The 17225-nt window shown below is 39.6% G+C and overlaps 1 protein-coding gene across 2 annotated transcripts; it reads right to left on the bottom strand.

Annotated features, from left to right (window-relative positions):
- Positions 1–139: 139 nt before the first annotated feature.
- On the bottom strand, positions 140–16469 carry SMPD4 (sphingomyelin phosphodiesterase 4). 2 transcript variants are annotated; one of them, XM_003211050.4, is made up of 19 exons: positions 16331–16469; positions 16098–16184; positions 15312–15454; positions 15114–15189; positions 14170–14278; positions 13777–13829; positions 13229–13380; positions 12435–12567; positions 11896–11967; positions 8426–8515; positions 5524–5669; positions 4969–5059; positions 4291–4391; positions 3855–4018; positions 3032–3237; positions 2312–2545; positions 1469–1600; positions 1178–1306; positions 140–666 (listed from the first exon to the last, which is right to left on the bottom strand). In XM_003211050.4, the coding sequence occupies exons 1-19, from the start codon at positions 16367–16369 to the stop codon at positions 340–342; spliced, it is 2484 nt and encodes an 827-aa protein (XP_003211098.3). In that variant the 5' UTR covers positions 16370–16469; the 3' UTR covers positions 140–339. The 2 variants fall into 2 exon arrangements, with proteins under 2 accessions (XP_003211098.3, XP_085094842.1); XM_085238716.1 differs by lacking the exon at positions 8426–8515.
- Positions 16470–17225: the final 756 nt, after the last annotated feature.

Consider the following 17225-nt stretch of genomic DNA (forward strand, 5'->3'; position numbering starts at 1 on the left):
ACCCCTCTGAGTTCTGCACCATGCAGCCAAATATCCCATACGTCTCTAGACTAGACTGCATTGTAGATAACAGTGACTTTGTGTTTTCAGTGTGATGGCTTGTTCTTCCCACCCTGAAAAAAAGTCACATTCACTCAAACACGTAAGAAGACTTTTATAAAAATAAAATTTACATTAACTATTCCGCACAACTTCATAGTTGTTTATAAAAACTCAATTGAATTTGATATTAAAAATATTTTAAGGTATCTGATAATTCAAACATTTTACTCATTGGATATCCTAGGATAGTTAGCCTTTGAACATTTATTTTTACAAGTATAATTAGAGAGAAGAAAATTAGTGTTCATGTGGTTTCCGTCCTTCAAAGAAGAAAGTCATTATGACAGCATAAAGAAAATAGCTGAATAGGATAATGAACGTGCAGCCCACTGGCCCAATAGAAAACCAGGATGCAATGAAGTACAGCATTAGCAAGGAAATAAGAGTCCTGTAGCTAGCCAGAAACCTCAGACTGATTCTTGGTCCCCAGTTCTGGTTTGTTCTGTCCTTCAGCACAGGACTATACCTGATTTTCTGTACGAAGTGAGGGTTTGTAAGATGGTAGCAACAAAATCTGCCAATAAAATCTTCCCTGGAGCAAAGCGCAACCATCTGCTCAGCAAACTGAGGGAAGAAAAGTTTAAACGTTAGTATTCTACTGCAACTAATGGTATAAAGTAAGCATCACTTTATTTTACAGTTTTCTTCATTTGTAGCATGAACGTATAGGGGGAAAGTGTTAAAGGAAATTTTAAGAACGTATCAAATACACTAAAAGCAATTCTTCTATTTAACTCTGGACTTCCATTGAGTCTATAATGCCTATATATAATGCCTATAGGAAGGAAAAGACTTGCTTTATCCTGATTTAGGAATATTAACTCTTAATTATATTCTCCTTGCTCAAACATAAAGATACATTTAAAATATTCTGAGTGTTTTGTGTAAGGAAAGCAAAAATGAGAGGTAAACTAGCAGGCTTAATGCTATTAGGAAATATTTATGCACACATCCATTATTAGTATATACCACTGCACACCCACAATAAAGGGGAGAGTGCAAGAACAAATCAAGCATCGTATGTGCAGCTGTAATAAAGAACAGGAATTTGCAGGAAAGACAGTGCTGTACTTACCCTTTCATTAAGTGCTGAGGATAAGCGATACAGGAGGCGGACAAGAGTGGCATTTTCATAACTGCGTATGGGCTGAAGCTCAGTATCCCCTTGATACTGCACATCAAATCTACGTAAGCCATTTATCATCTAGAAGTGAAAAAATAAACCCTGTATAGTGTAGCTCCCACTGAAATGCCTTTATACCGGCAGCTTTCTTACTCCCAGAAAAATTACATTTCTTGTGATGTAGGACAACTTGTTTTCTCAAGAACAAGCTAGGGCAGCAGTATGGAATCATTCTCCTCTCACCTGGTACCGGCCAAGGGGTGTAAGAATGAGGCCATCCTCACTTTCAATGCAGTCTGGAAGCTGTTTTTTTCCATTCTCATCTTGAGCTGTCCCACACTTCATCATCATCTGGGTCAGCTGGGCTTCATTCAGCTATTGAAGAATGACACAGTGTTAAAGTACATTTTTAGAAGATCTATTTCATTAATCTCTCCTTTCACAAACTCCTTAGCAGTGGATGCCTTTGACAGCCAGCACAAGTACCAAGAAATCCCTAAAAGCACCTCTGTTAGAAATAAAAAGGAGATTGTCTTGATTTCCATATTTATCAAATCCCAGAGAAGTGTTCTGTTTGATATCCCCTTTCACAGGAGAGCTCCAAAATAGCTGTCTTTTCAATCAATTCTGTCATGAGTGTATGTGGCAAACAGAACTTAACCTGTTCTAAGTTTAAATAAAAAGAGAATATCTACTTCATCCTTTTATCTAGAGTTGCAGGTGCATGTTTCATTTCTTGTAGTTCTTTACCTTTAGAAGATATGGGACTGGTGTTCAAGTCTAGGCTGTGCGCTGTCTCTTTGTAGGTACAACTTAAGACTCGGGTTTCATATAAACTACAGAAGAGTCCAATAAAACGGTTACTTAAAGTGGATTTGATAATTAGAAATTCAGTTCTATTTATATTGAAATATATTTTGAAGTATTTAGGTGAAGTCAAGCCTAAATGATATTTACAGGTTTTCTGGCACAGTCACTGGATGCACTTTTGTGACTCCAAAAAATGTAAGAGAGCTAGAAGTGTATTTGAGGAATCCTGACTCTTGTTTGTACCGCCTCACTAGAATTTAAAAAGGTGTTGCATACCTTAAAGATTTGACACAAGTATTCCAGTGCCTTTTCTAAATATTCATCTGTTTTTTTGATGCTGTCTTGTCCGATTTCATCAAGGTCATTGCCTGTGTAGGAACCATTCATCTCAGATGGTGTGAACTTAAACCATGAAAAGAAGGAATGGCTAGCCATTGTCTCTGCTGAATGGTCTGATATGGATTTTGCTGTCTGCTGTGCCTGGCAGATCAGCTGAGCCAGTTTTAACACCTGAAACAAAGAAAGTAATTAAATATGAGCTGTAAAGGACCTTTAAGCATCAATATACGTGTATAAAACCATGCCTTCACAGCTGACAGAGGGAGCAAGCCCAGCAAACTTGCTCACTTAGTTCATGTTAACTTGTGCTAGGTCTGTTAGTTTTCCAATGAGATGAACATACATTCATTGCAGTTGAAATATTTAAGACATGTTTTTATTCTTTTTTCCACCTGCTTTTCCTTTTTTTCCTCTGCCTGCTAGTGTTATCAGACTGGCTGATGGATACTGCTCCACACAGTGAATCAGAAGTTCATAGTAAACATCTGAAAAGAGAAACTCACAAGTCCTTGTGTTAACTTATTTACCAAAGGGTAGGTAGATTTTTACAGCTGTGCAGAGTGAAGTTTTCCACTCCTAACTTCTATAACATGGATGCTCAGAATTAAGAGACCACTTGTCAAAATCAAAAGATGTGACAAGATGCCTGATGCTTACCAAGTTCCTGACTTCTGTGCCAAACATCTGTTTGTACTGGAAATCCTGTCCTTCCAGGCTGTAAACATGACTTTTCACCTTAAATGAGGCATCTGTAATAGTTGGAGGCCACGATGAGAGGTAGCTTCCACCAAGTGTGGGAGTCATAAAAAGTCGGTGTTGACGATGAGGAATAACAAGTTCTGGCTCCAGGAATAACTGTTCTCCTAAAGTTTGAGAGGAGCAGTGAAGATGGTTATATGATATTCCAGGTTTTGCCTGAACAAAGTCTAGCTGCAAGGCATCTTAAGGCTGTTGGGTTAGAGTGTTTTATGTTTTCTTAAATCAGAGTGTATCTAAATGCCAACTGTACTGACAGCATTTTAAACCTATAATTAGTTTTCATTGAAGGCACTGGAGAATCACAATACTTTAATACTTGTTAAATCTTGCCTCTCCTGAATTTCCTGTTTCCTAGTTATCCTTAAGTGCAAATGTGACTAGCTGCCTACTTCTTTTGTTAAGCACAAACACACTGAGGAATATAAAAACTATCTAACCCTGAGTTTAAATAACTAAATAAGACCACTGTAACAAATACTAACTTTATTATAAACACCTAATGCTGTGTTCTTCGTACTTCAAGGAAAATTTGTGGAATGAAATGTGATGGTGACTGTAGACATACTAAACCAGTATTACAAACTAACGTGAAGACGTGCAGATATTTGAATGATAAAATGGCATAAAATACAAAAGTATATCTATTCAGTACTTCTGAGGTAGGTTGGTACTTATTGAGATGAAAGAGTGAGACAGAACAGCATAAGATGTCAAAATTTACCTTTCAAGATCATTTCAGCTAGGTTGGGCTGAGCAAAGACCTTGGCTACTCGGAACACCATGAGAGCATTTTTTGGGCTGACCAAGTCTGTTCGAAGAGTTCTGTTCAAAAACCCTACAAACAGCTTAGTATACATAAGTAGGTTTTCTTGAATGAAGGCAGCCCTGTAAGGAGTACAGAATTTGTGAGTACAGCTATTTAAATAATTATTTAGGAATTCACTAAGGGAATGTTTTTATACTATCTCTGAAAAGATTAGCTGTTTGCACTGAGACAAAAGAATAATCTCAAAACAAAAGGTGTTGTAAGAAATAATTTCTGATCTTGGCAGGAAGCTAATTTACATTAGGGAATACTTCTCTGGAATCCTGGTGGTGTACTCAAGATTGCATAAACTTGAGACTTGTTTCAGACTCTCAGCTGCTTTCCTACTTACCATTTCTCTGACACGCTGCGAGGCAAGAGCTCTGCAGTTTGAGGTGGCTTTTCAGGAGCATACCTCCATGGCTGTAAGTAACTTAACCACATCTCAAGAACCTAAGCAAAAACCACACATAAAAAACAGTAAAGTCTTACCTGCACAGAAGCTGTGGGCTCTGTAAAGTTTTTTGGCTGACGTTTTGCTTTCTAAGTCTTCCTCAAAAAATGTGATATAGCTGACTGGAGCTTTATTAAGCAATACCTGTCTCTGTTACATCCTTTATTTTTCAATTCTTAATTACTTTAAATTACAACCTATTACTTTTCCTGCTTGTAGAACGTAATATTTGCAGGATCTTGCTATCATAAATGTTGTATTACTTCTGTTTCTGATATACTGTATTAGATACAATGAAGAAATCAATACCTGCAAGAATGTATCTGTTTTAAGAGTAACTACTCTTTCCAAGCAACTACCACTTCCAGTGTCAGAAAAAGCATCCACTGTTACAAAACCTATTAGTCTTTTTTTAATACATCTATACTCTTTCCCTAACATTAAATGTATGTGGTTATATAAAGAATTTCACTGCTTCAGGAAAAAAAAATAAATTACAACCAAGAGAATGGTGCTAAGCAGCAGTAATTGAGCTCTAATTTTGTCGAGTGCATTCTGAGATAAGCAGGTACATACCGCTCTGAAGGAGGCATCCAGTGGCCAGTGACCAAAGCAGTGCTGCAGAAAGATATAAAGTTTCTGCTGGACAAACCGAGGAATCACAACCCTGCAAACGGATTCAGACACAGTCAAACATATAAACCAGCAGTAAGTCTTAAAACTAACAAGCCAATCCCTTCCAGAAAGATAAATACAGAAGAGACTGACTCAATTTTAGGGTTTTTTTTTCTTTTTTTCCTTAATTGAAGCTACCAGCCATTTCATTTCAACTGAAATTGATGTGTAAAACTCTCCATTAACCTTAGCTGGAATCCTGTTAGCATTTTTTTTTTTGACTTGTAGCAAAACAAGACTAGCTTAGCAGCAGAACATCTGCATTCTGAAGTTGACTTCCTATCTAACGAATATGAGAAACATTATCCATAATCTTTCACATACGTACTCCAGTACTTTGAGTAATGCACTTCTCAATTTAGCTATCAAAACAACTCCAGCATCTCACTGAAAACAGAGTTTGTCAGGCAGAAGAACTATCTGTTCCAGAGACAGAATGCTCATGCACCTACTTACCTTTTAAACTCTTCCAGTGGGCTGGCTGTGTGGGAATGGGCTGAAGGGGAGAGAGGCTCTGGTTTCAGGCTGTTACTGAAAGCATGCAGATGTTTCACCAGCAGTCTTACCACCAGCACGTGCTCTTCAGTGGGTTTAAAAGATTCCTAGATTTAAAGCAGAAGACAGGAAGAGAGTAAGCATTATACATTAACCCTCCAGGAGATAATTCAGAAAAATAGCATTTTCAGAATAGAAATTGAAACATAAATGCTCTCTTTCTTTTAGACTTTTCACTGCAGTTTGGTGCCAGGTAACTTTAGACAGACTTGCTGCCCAGGATAAACTGCATCAGGCTTCTGCCATCATCAGTTCACTACGATTGTAAGAAAAAGCACCTGCAGCATTCTAAGGCAGTGAATTTCAAGGTAGCACTCTCTATGGGTGTGCATACCTGAATAGAATCTGTGTAGATTTCAGCCAATCAGTGTCTGAAATAAGATTGTTCAGCCTTTCAATATGGTTTTAAGCTCACTGCTGTGAATGGCACAACTCTTGTTACACTCCTGGCTAATTTTCCTTAGAGTTCTCCTTACTCTGCTGGTACTCATCTGTCTTATAAGAAAGAATAATGCTAGAAAGAGTTACGCTAAGAATATGTACTGCTTCAAGTCCTGCACGATCCTGTAACTTCTAGCACTGATACAGGTAGAAGTAGCCAGGCAGGAATAGCACAAGGAGTGATGGTGAGCCACAGTGACACCGCTAACAAATGAGCGTGTGTGTGACATGGCAGGGAGATGAATGTGGTGAAAAAGGAACTAGCTCCCTAGGCCCAACACCAGAGCTGGGCTGCTGCACAGTCTGAAAATAAAGTGTTAACTCCTTTGCTACTGTAATCTGCTTTAGGAGCAGTGAACTAACCTCAATCCGCTACTGAAGGTGAATTTTAAGATACTATTTGTATTCTAAGTCTCACGGCTCTCGTATTTCTAGAAAGTCGAGCACAGTGTACATGAAACTGAAGTTACAGCTGCAAGTATAATGGAAGATGCTGGAAAAATGGATTAGTAGCAGCAAGATATTTCCAGAATGCCATAATGAAGCCATGCTGAGGTAAGATTTCTGAATACAACTCTAGGGGACTGTAGTGGAAATGCTAAGTCATGGCATGAACCAGTGATTGAGCACCTAGGGAAGGCAGGGCAGCTCAGGTGCATGCAATGTACCTGAGTGACCAGAAGGGATGGAGCCAGGATGCAGCCTTTATTTAAAGGTTGGCAGTGAAGGTGAGGGCATCTCTTGCTGGAGATCCCCTACCTACCTGAGGCCTTCCAAAGGTAAGCAGCTCATTTCCTTCATTTCTGTATCCATAGCTGCTGTATTTGGGCTTGTCCTCTGCTGTAGCCAAAGACTTTGCCACCCTGCTATCCCATTATAGCATTACAAGGATTAACTGTATTTCATACCAAAAGCCTCTGCTTCTTGACTGCTATAGCTATGTATATACATACATGCACATAACTATTGTATGTGTGTGTCCATAACCTTTTGTCTGTGATGCCTGAAGTGAGACAGATGTTCTTTTACATTTCCTATCACATCAAAAGTTTTTCTTAGGGTTTTACCACACTTTAAAGATGTCTCCAGGAAAAGAACCAAGGCTTGATAGATCAGTTAAGGTGGTACAGACAAATCTGTTCCAGTAGAGGAAGGTCAGATAACCTGTTATCAGTTCTACTGGAAGTCTTGCTTGTGTTCTTGACAGCCCCGACTATGTAGGCATGTTTTCTGGAGTCCTAAGGAGTTTAGATAAAGATGTCCAGAAGTAATCAGAAACATTTAATATCCTGCTATAGGCCAATAGGTGTTATTTTCTAGAAATTCCAGGCTCCATGTGAAAGTACCTTTGGAACCTGCAGAAATACCATTTCAGTACATGACTTCAGGTCACAATAGTTTTTTCATTTAGGAGTTATTTTTGTCCTAGCCCAGATCAGCAACACAATGAACATTACTGTTTTAAAGGTGTTTTTCCTCATAACTGTTTCCCCACTCCCTCCACCCCCCTCCCCAAACTTCAGGTTAGGCTGCAGTAGCAGCCAAGCACTATTTCCTATTTTCCTTTTTAAGCAGTATCTTGAGATTTCACAGTACTTTATACAAAAAAAAAAACAAATTTAAAAGCAGGAAAATTTCATGTAGTGCTGAAGAGCCTTGCAACATGCTAAGAGCTTTATACTGCATATGCTTAGCCCTCCCCTTTCCCAAAATGAAAACCCAATGAATAAAGGGCTGAAGTAAGGAAAGAGAAATCAGCAATCCGTTCCAACAGGAATGTTCTTGCATGCACGTTTCCTGAACAATCTGCAAGTGTACCACTTGTGTCATTTTGCAAAGCAGGACAATCAAGTTCACACTGCCACTACAAATTAGTACCATCCCCTGGCATTTCACTGTCTGAAAAACAAAATCCTCCCAAACAAACCAGGCATGAGCTACTTTCATTCTGAATTACAGCCATGCCAATTCTGATCTACTTTTCTATTCAAGGTTTGCTTAAATTATTAGTTTTTTGAGAGGCAGAAGTGTGTAATCAGTGAGGCCAGTTTGTATGTCAAAAGTTGTTAGCACAGCTGTTAACAAATGTTCTCCTACAATGCATTGCAAGAATGAATTCTAAATATGGAGCTCTCAATTAGTCCTCACACACACTAAACTTTAACTGGTTTCTTTCTCCATGACCTTTGCTAGTACCTCTCACTACCTGCTTTTACCAGAAGTTTATTATCCCTCAATAGTTTGTACTCGATCAGGTTATTAAACCATGCAGTGCCTTTTTCTACGAGCACTAGCACGCTTTGCAGATTGTAAGATGGAACAAGATTTTTAAAAAGGAAACAAAATGAAAAGATGGTAATACTTGATATGCGTGGAGGGCCTGGTAGCTGGATTGAGCAGGACTACCGTGGTGTTTACTGGAGATACTGAGTCGGTAGTGGAGAACCTCCAGCTGAGACAACAGAAACAAAAAAGGAAGGGGTGAGGGGGAAAAAGGAGAGAAGAGAGCAAGAGAAAAAAAAAAAAAGTGAGAATGAGCCCAAGGAAGAAGGGTATGGGGAAAAATGAACATCACAAATACAGTCACGAACAACATATCACAGTAACAACTGCAGCCACAGTATCCTCTTCTTTGTTATTTAGTAGCATGATTCCACAGCCTTTCATAGCCTTTACCAACTTGCAAATACAAGTAGGAGTGAAAGAAGTGTGGCTGTGGGCTGTTGGGTTTTTTGTTTTGTTTTTTTTTTTTTTGCTGTCCTTAGAGCAGGCAGTGGTACAGGATAAGGAGCTTTTCCCAAATAAACCATGGAGCTACATCAGGTCCATAAGAACAACTGATCCAAACTCTTCATTTCAGAAGCTGAAAATAGCAGCAAGGCTTTGTAGTGTTTTTTCCCCCCAAGTAGTTAGTAAATGTTCATTTTTATGCATGCTTTTTTATGCTAGTTGGAAACCTTTATTGTTTTTTTTTCCCTGCAGTGCTAGAGAAGCAGGGTTTGTGTACCAGGAAGAAACTCAAATTTATATTTTCTTCTTTCTCCCAAGGAGAAAGAAGGAGCAAAGGCTGGCTTTTCATGATGAGTGTTAGTGTGATCAATATGCTCCCAGTTCAGACAAATCCTCAGTCACCTTCTTTCTACTTAAGGGCCACCTGAGAGGTTTGCAGGTCTTGTGAATTTCCTCAGAAGAGGACATTGCTTTTACTGTTTGGGAAACATCAAGAGCACAACAAACGCAAGCAAGAGACCTAACGTACAGAGTTACGAGCTCATGCAAATAGCAGCTTGCCTTAACACTAAAATCCCAAGAAGGGGAGCAGTAGAGGCTTGCAGGATGAATTTTTTCTGACAATGTGATGGTGAACAGGATACTGTGGCAAACAGTGACACACATGTATGAAATTAATGAATGAACATAAAGCAATGTGCACTACACAGATCCCAACAACTAAACTAACTCTCCAGATCACACCTCTGCTGTCTCTGATCAGTCCTTACTCAATCTTCTCTAGTGGTATCTTTTGGTTTTATGTTGTTCTTGGAGTGGTTGAATTACTGCAAGTTCCTCAACATCTTGAGCAAATCATCTGCTGCAGCATCAGTAGCAAAAGCCTGTCATCTAACAGGTGTTCTGCATGCAGTGCTGGGGTCTGTGGCACCTGGCACTGCAAGGTCAGGAAGTGTTACATAAAGCATCAACAACTTTTTAGTAAGAGTTCATTGTGATTACTGCAAAAGGGAATAATAGGAAAAGAAATGCTGCATGCTGGGCTCTGGAACATGTGAGAAGAAAGTGAATGAAGAATGTAAGAGAACAGGGAAACAGTTGAATTAATGGAGAGAGCAGTGAAAGTCAGCATAATGAGTAGTGACAACGCAGATTTGAACCAGATCCAGAACAAATTCAAAACAGTAAAGTAATTAAGTACCTTCTCAAATTCTTTGCTACTCATTCCCATTCCCTCTCTTCTACTTGTAATGACATGAGAGTAATAAGCTTTAAGAAAAATCTATTATTCCTTGATGCACTTCATAGTAAAAAATAGGATATCTGGGATTTGATTTGGCCCATCAATCTACTGGACAAAGAAAGAGCAAGTTCTGTGGAACCTCACACCACACTCCAGTACAGATATTTAATCATTTCAAGTCCCTAGTGGTGAAACAGGTCTCAGGACACAAGGACCCAGTCACTAGTTGCTCCTCCCAAACACACAGAAGGATAAATGGCATCAAGTGAATCTGCTCAGCTAGTAGTCATTTCATAAATAACATTTAGAGTGATCTTGGATTTCCAGTCAAACTTTTACTCCTAGGTTAAAACAAAACTCGTATTTCTGTGTATTCTGCTTCCTCATTTGAGGAACTACTAAGCAGACTATTCTCCTGAAATCAACCTACAAAGCTTAGTTTAAGCAACACTGACTTTGAACAGTTCTGTCCCCAATTCACATGGAACCTCTCCTCAGTCCTGCTGAGGAGTCGTCCTTCATCCACTTCTGGATACCATAAGAAATTCCTGTCCCGTTTTCAGGCATTAAAAAAGACTTCTTTTGCACATCCATGATTGCTTCTCATAAAGGATAGAAGTATCATCAGGCAGCAGTGGCCTCAAACTGCAACTTGCCACACTCACAAAGGAGCAAAAAGTGATGATTTTTCAACAGCTTTAAGCTTCTCCTAGGACTCATCTATCACCAGTTACTGTCTAAACTGTTGCTCTCTAATCAAGAGAGCATCTGAAATACAGAGGGTGAGCAAAGGAGAGAAGTTTAGCAGTCATCACTTCTGGCTTAAGCACAGCACTTGATGCACAAAGACTTGACAGACAGACAGACGAGCAAAGCACTGGTGCACAGCCATGCTGCTGGGGTTCTCAAGTGTAAAAGCTTCAGCATTAATAAGAGCTTGAAGTTTGACTGCAGTGTTAAAATTAAAGAGAACCCAGCAGCTCTTCCCCAGCAACACATACATGCTTGTTACTTTACAGCCTGGTGAAGGAGTAACATTTCTATTAATCAGCTCTCATTGCTCTTTCAAACAAGAATGAATCTTGAGTAGTTTTTATATTTTTCTCCCCTCCTACAGAAGTCCCACTAAACTCAGAAACAGTTCTAAAGATCAACATGTTCTCCTTAAAGTTCCTTTTGCATTTATAGTGCCTTTGATCTTAGCCTCCCTATCACACAGATCTTACATGCAATACTTTTAGTGGACAGGCCACCACAAACTGCTTAAAGCAGCACATTAAATGGGCAAGAACCCTGTAGCCACACAGTGCTTTTGACACCTTTTTATACTGGAAAAAAAACTATGTTGGAATACAAATGGTTACCACTTAAAACTCAAAGACAATTAGTAATCTTTCCCTTTTGAATTTGGCTTTATCCTATAAGGTGGGTACACAATTTTGTGATTTCTCGTGGTTAACAGTAATGCTGAATTGCTATTACTGCTGGAAATCAATTCCAGATTATTTTAGCAGTTATTTCACCCCAGTGCAATTTAACCTGGCTTTACGGTGGTATCTTTCTAGTCATTTAGTGCTTTGATTCTTGATATTGTTGTGGCCATCCCACAAATTCCTCTTTAAAGAAAAAAACAAAAAAAAACAAAAAAACCACCACTACCTCTTCAGTGAAGCCAGATCTGGATGACACACTTGGAACATTTTCCATAATTGGAGAGTAGCAGTTTTGATACACTCATGTAGACACTCATTAAATTTTGTTTCCTTCACAACAGTATACCAAAAAATTCTCTACGGAAGATTTACACGAAGATAAATCAAACATCAGATGATGTACATGAACAAAATACAATCTATTACCTTGACATGAGGGGACTGCATTTTCTGATACATTTCCAGGGAATAATGATGAAGCCACATTTCAACAAAGATCTGCAAAACAAATATTTTCTCAGTGAGGGGAACAAATAATCCAGCACTTGTCAGTCACAAACTAGACCACGAAGACCATGGTAGGTCATTTGGAAACTAAGCTGTACTTGAAAATAGGCATGCAGATTTTCAGAGATGTTTCAAGTTATCATCTACTAATCAACATAAATGACTGTCGGTGTACAGTTGGCACCTGCTAAATAAACATTAGTAATTCAATTCAGCAACGTGATAAGAACTTGTTTGAGAACAACTGTTAAATCCAGATTCTCCTTTCCCTTCCCTGATGGTGAAGAGAAGCAAATTTTCTGCATTTAATCTTTGCTTAAGGCACAGAGTTGATGTAACATCTAAAAAAAGATTATATAGAGAGAATAATCAGATTTAGAAACTTCTCTGGAAAAAAATTCCTCAGTAGCAGGAAATGTGTTGTGTTTTTGTCCTCCCTTTCTCTACATCCAACCTACTTGAAGTAGTGTTTCTGATCTCCATATCTCCTGGGAAGCTGGGTCAGCATTCACAGAAGGCTGATGGGCAATGTGCCGTTTCAGCAAGCTGGTGTGATGCATGCCATAGGAAGTGAAAGGCACAGCTGGAGACCTTTAGAGATGAACAGAAATGCTGAAATCATTAAGCCTCAGTACAGAGAAATATATCATTGCTTTTGATCACTGGTTTCTTAACTGAAAAACAGCCTTTAAGAAAGAAAACTGCATAGTTGATAGCACATTTTAAAAATTCTGAATGATGCTGTAATTACAAGTCATTTTTTAAATTAAAAAAAAAAATCCAACACCACATTATTACTCACACTGCATTGAGCCAGCTTGACACAGCCCTTGTTATATTCAGTAATCCTGTCTTTAAAAACAAAAATAACATTCTCCTATTGTTGTGTTTTTTCCCCTTTTCTGTTCATGTTTATGAAATGCATTCAAAATGCAATTACAAAGGGTATTACTGCTCTATGTTTTCTACATGAACATAAAACTGCTAATATTGATAGCACTCAAAATGCAGTGATCTCATTATACAGGTTTTGCTGCACGTATTTCTCTTTTCTGTTCCAAGTATAGCTAATTTTCAGACTCTCACTTTCACCATAAAGATTTCGTTTAAGTGAATATATTATTTTATTTCTGTAATTATATAACCTGTACGTAGAGGCGATAAAGAGTGGAGGTGTTAGAGATTTATTTCCAACAATCCATGCTCTTTAAGCAGTACTCTCACAGTCTGCCTCTGGCACTGCAGCCATTACCTGGGAGTTGGAGAAGGGATGGCTCCCCCAGGGTTTGAAGAAGGTGGAGGAAGGACACTTCCTTCTGTGGGTAGGAAACACTTCAGATACGTGTCCACCAAGATGAAATAAGCGCTGTTGGAAGGGCTGATATGGTGGGTGATGGGTGAGTTCTGAAACAGGCAAACAGCAAGTAGAATAACCAGTTGTCTGGGAACTGCTGCAGTGACTGTAATTAGTTTGAGAAGAGCACAGTGCTCTGTAGTGCAGGTAACAACAGAAAGAGGAACCAAACAACCAGAGAGCACTGGTTGTGATTCTGACTGTATGAAAGGTGTTACTGGTAGAAAACTCATTTGGAATCCATTCCCTGCTCCATGTTCACACATCATTGGACAGATTGCTTACTGGTACATTCCAGATGGGTATTCCATCTATCAATCGTTTCCTTAAAGAACTGAGGCAATAACAAATTCTAGGAGTACAGATAAAACTTAATTTAGTTGGACAGCCCCTCGGAAGGCTCTTAAAGTCACAAAGGACTTACACTATTTAAAATTGTGACTTACCTTCTGTGTAATCAAACTAATTGCAAAATAAAACATGTAATATTCAAACGGGTCTGGAATAACAGAGTCAAGGAACAAATAATAGAGAAAACAGGTACAGCCGTTAGATATCTGGGGATGATGACTGGACATTATATCTCCATTTTGTCATGGGCAAGTTAATTTGCTAGAGAGCTTAACAGCAAATTCAGCTTTGCCTTCTTGCTTTCCAACTGACTGAACATAACCAGTAAGTCAGAGGAATGTAAACACATCTTGCTACATATAGAGAAAGCTTGTCTCAAACAAACCCTTACAGTTGCAGCTAGATGGCTTCCAACAAATGCAATAGCAGCAAATTTAACAAGCCTTTTGGCTTATTCTGACTCTTATATCTAACTGCTGAAAGGATACTTAGAGCCAAATTCAAATCTAAACCACCAGATGAGGTAAACTGGACTTTGTTGTGGTATAAGGAGCATTCTGGTAGGACCTGCTCTTGTATTGATGCTTTCACAGGACCCTGAAAGAGAGAGTAATGGAATATCAGTTGGGATAGTCAACATACTTACAGTGCATGTTTTCGGATTCTGAAACTCTGCAGCATTCCAGCATTCTGGGAACATATCAAAATTCAGCTCAGTGGGGTGTCACTGCATTGCAGTAATTACTTGTGCAAACACACACTCTTTAGGCAACTGCCAACTTCACAGAAAATGAGTATTTCAATGCAAGAAAAAAAAAAAAAAAGAAGTATTCACTAAGAATAAAGGTTGGAGTAGGAGCAGCAGCATACTGGTATCTATCTGATAGCTTTGCTAGGGTAACTGAGCTGTGGAATAACAATTATTACATAATTAATGATTCCTTTACTTAAAAACTATGGAAATATTGAGATCAACAGGATCTGGGTAACGTGGTAAGAACAGAAGAAATATAGTGAAACAACTTGGCAGATAATCATTTTTGCATAGCTGTGAAATGTTATACTTCATATCCAAAACAGCAGCTGACCTTCAGACACAAGGGCTCAAAGCACTGCCACTTCCATGCTTCCTGATGAGCATGGAAAACTAATTTCCATTCTGTTAACTGCTGTTAACCACAGTAAAGCACACCACTTTCTCTGGTGACACAAAAATCACAATGCAATGTTGTTGGTCTAGCAGAAAAACATCTAGCTGCTGACAGCCACCATCTCTTACAATGTTTATGGTTGAGAATTCTCCTCTGCAACCATTTGATGAGACATGTATGCTATAACATGACCTTGGTTTAACCTTATGTATGAAGTGTGTGCAATGTTCCAATAGCTGCAACATGTACTTTCTCTTCTTACAAATGTTTCAGTTACTCACTGGAAGATAGGAGACTGGGAAATCATATCTGTACTCTTCTGCTTGGAGCTTGTAAACAAGCTTCATCATTGGACCACTGCAAATGAAAAGAAAATACATCGTAAGCTTTCTCTTTTGTCTCACCTCTGCGATTATACGTTGGCACTACTGTAGAGAAGTTACACACTGGTTATTCATAGTACTTTTTGCTGTACTTACCTGGGATCCAGGAAATCCAAAGCCACAGAATATTCAGTAGGATTTGTTCTTCCTTGCAAACAGCGAAGGTTCCAGCCCACGATGACACCGTCCAGGCTACCAAAAATGCTCTCCACCAACCACGGGAAAATGCCATGTAGTTCCTTCCAGGAGAACAGACACCAAGAGCTAGAGCATTTATGATTCCTTACTCAAAGAATCTCTATTGCAGGCTTCAGAACACACAGAGATACTTTCTGCCAGCTATTAACAGCACAGGATTAGTTACTACTGCTTCCAGATTACTACTGGTTATTGATCATTCAGTTTCCAATCAAAATAATTTGTCTTCTGTTCCAACTGGAGTTGCCACAACACCAATCAGCAGCACGCCACTGTAAAAGGTAGATGAGTTTGAAAGGCATAAATAAAGCACAGTCAACTGAACCTGCCCTTTGTTCAACACTTGGGAAATGCCCACTGTTTCACCTGAGATCCCCAGAAGGAAAAACTCTTCTACAGTAAGGGTGGTGAGGCACTGGAACGCATTACCTAGTGTTGTGGTTGAAGCCTCATCTTTGGAGACTTTCACAGCAAGGCTGGATAAGGCTGTGGGCAACCTGATCCAGCTGTGGTGCCCCTATTGATTGCAAGGGAGTTGGACTGATGGCCCTCAGAGGTCCCTTCCAACTCTAAAGTTGAACTAACGCTTGGAAAGAGTAATAGGAACAAAGACAACTGTAACCCAGAGAGAGCCCCGGGGGCTGTGCTGGGCAGTACGCTCCTGGGAAGGCTGCAGCTACTCACCTTGGCAGGAAACTCCTCTATCACCGTTTCCAGATCGTGGCACCTCTGAGCAAACGGTTTGTTGACGCAGTCCGCCTTCAGCGTGGCCTGTTATAAGTTACACAAGAATCAGATCCCGGTGCGAAGAAGAGCAACGCTTACCACGGCACTAAACCCCATTACACTGCTCCCCACGAAGCACCACGGCTCAGCGCTGATAACTTCACCCCAGCCTTCAGCCCCGCCCCACGCACCAGCAGAAAGCTGGGCTGCTGCAGGTACGGGCCAGCCATGTTTCCCAGCCGGGCCTCCCGCCGCGCTTCAGCCGTCGCAGTTCGTTTGCGTCATCGTTCATCCGGCGCGCAGTGATGACGTCAGCGTCACACGCGCACCCCCCCCCCCCTCCCCACCGTGCTCTTGTTGCTATGGTGACGCGCTTCCCAGTAGCAGACTGTGATTACTGGAGCACCAGTAATTTGTGTGGGGAAAAAAAAAAAAAAAAATCTATCTGCTGCTTTTTTTTTTTTTTTTTTAAATGAGAATTTTGCAGATATTCCAGAAAACCGCAGGAATACACATGTGGTAGTGCTTAGAGAGGGAATTCCAGTCCGAGAGCTGGAAAATAATAATGATTTGTATGATGCACTGAAGGCAGCTGTGCAGTTAATACCAGTAAACGCAGTTATAGAAAATAATCCTCTTCAGAAAAGTTTAGCTTGATTTCTGCGAAGGCTTACAAGCTTGGTCCAGAAATGCTAGTGTGGTTAAAACAGGCATTTATGTGGTTGTTTTGGTTGTATTTTGTGCAAGATGCAGGAATGGCTGAGTGAAATGTTCTGGTTTAGGTTGTGCATGAGGTCAGACAAGGTGATGTAGCGTTATGCTTCATCACAGTCGTTAAAACTGGGGGGAAAATAAGTGTAAAAATTGTGCTGGAATAGAGGAAATCTCGTGGGAAGGTTAGCTCTGACCCTGCAAGGTGACTTTACCATCATGTTTCATAAGTTTATATTCACAAGTGTAAAATCATTCAGTGCTTACATAAATGCTCAGAGGATCAAAATGTATGTTATTTCTTGGTGTTGATTTCTTGGGATTGAATCCCAACCTGCTTTATGTCTCACAACCCCTATTGGGTATAAGGAGGGG

The sequence above is a fragment of the Meleagris gallopavo genome, chromosome 17 (assembly GCF_905368555.1).
Source record: "Meleagris gallopavo chromosome 17, MGAL_WU_HG_1.1, whole genome shotgun sequence".
NCBI classification, from domain to species: domain Eukaryota; kingdom Metazoa; phylum Chordata; class Aves; order Galliformes; family Phasianidae; genus Meleagris; species Meleagris gallopavo.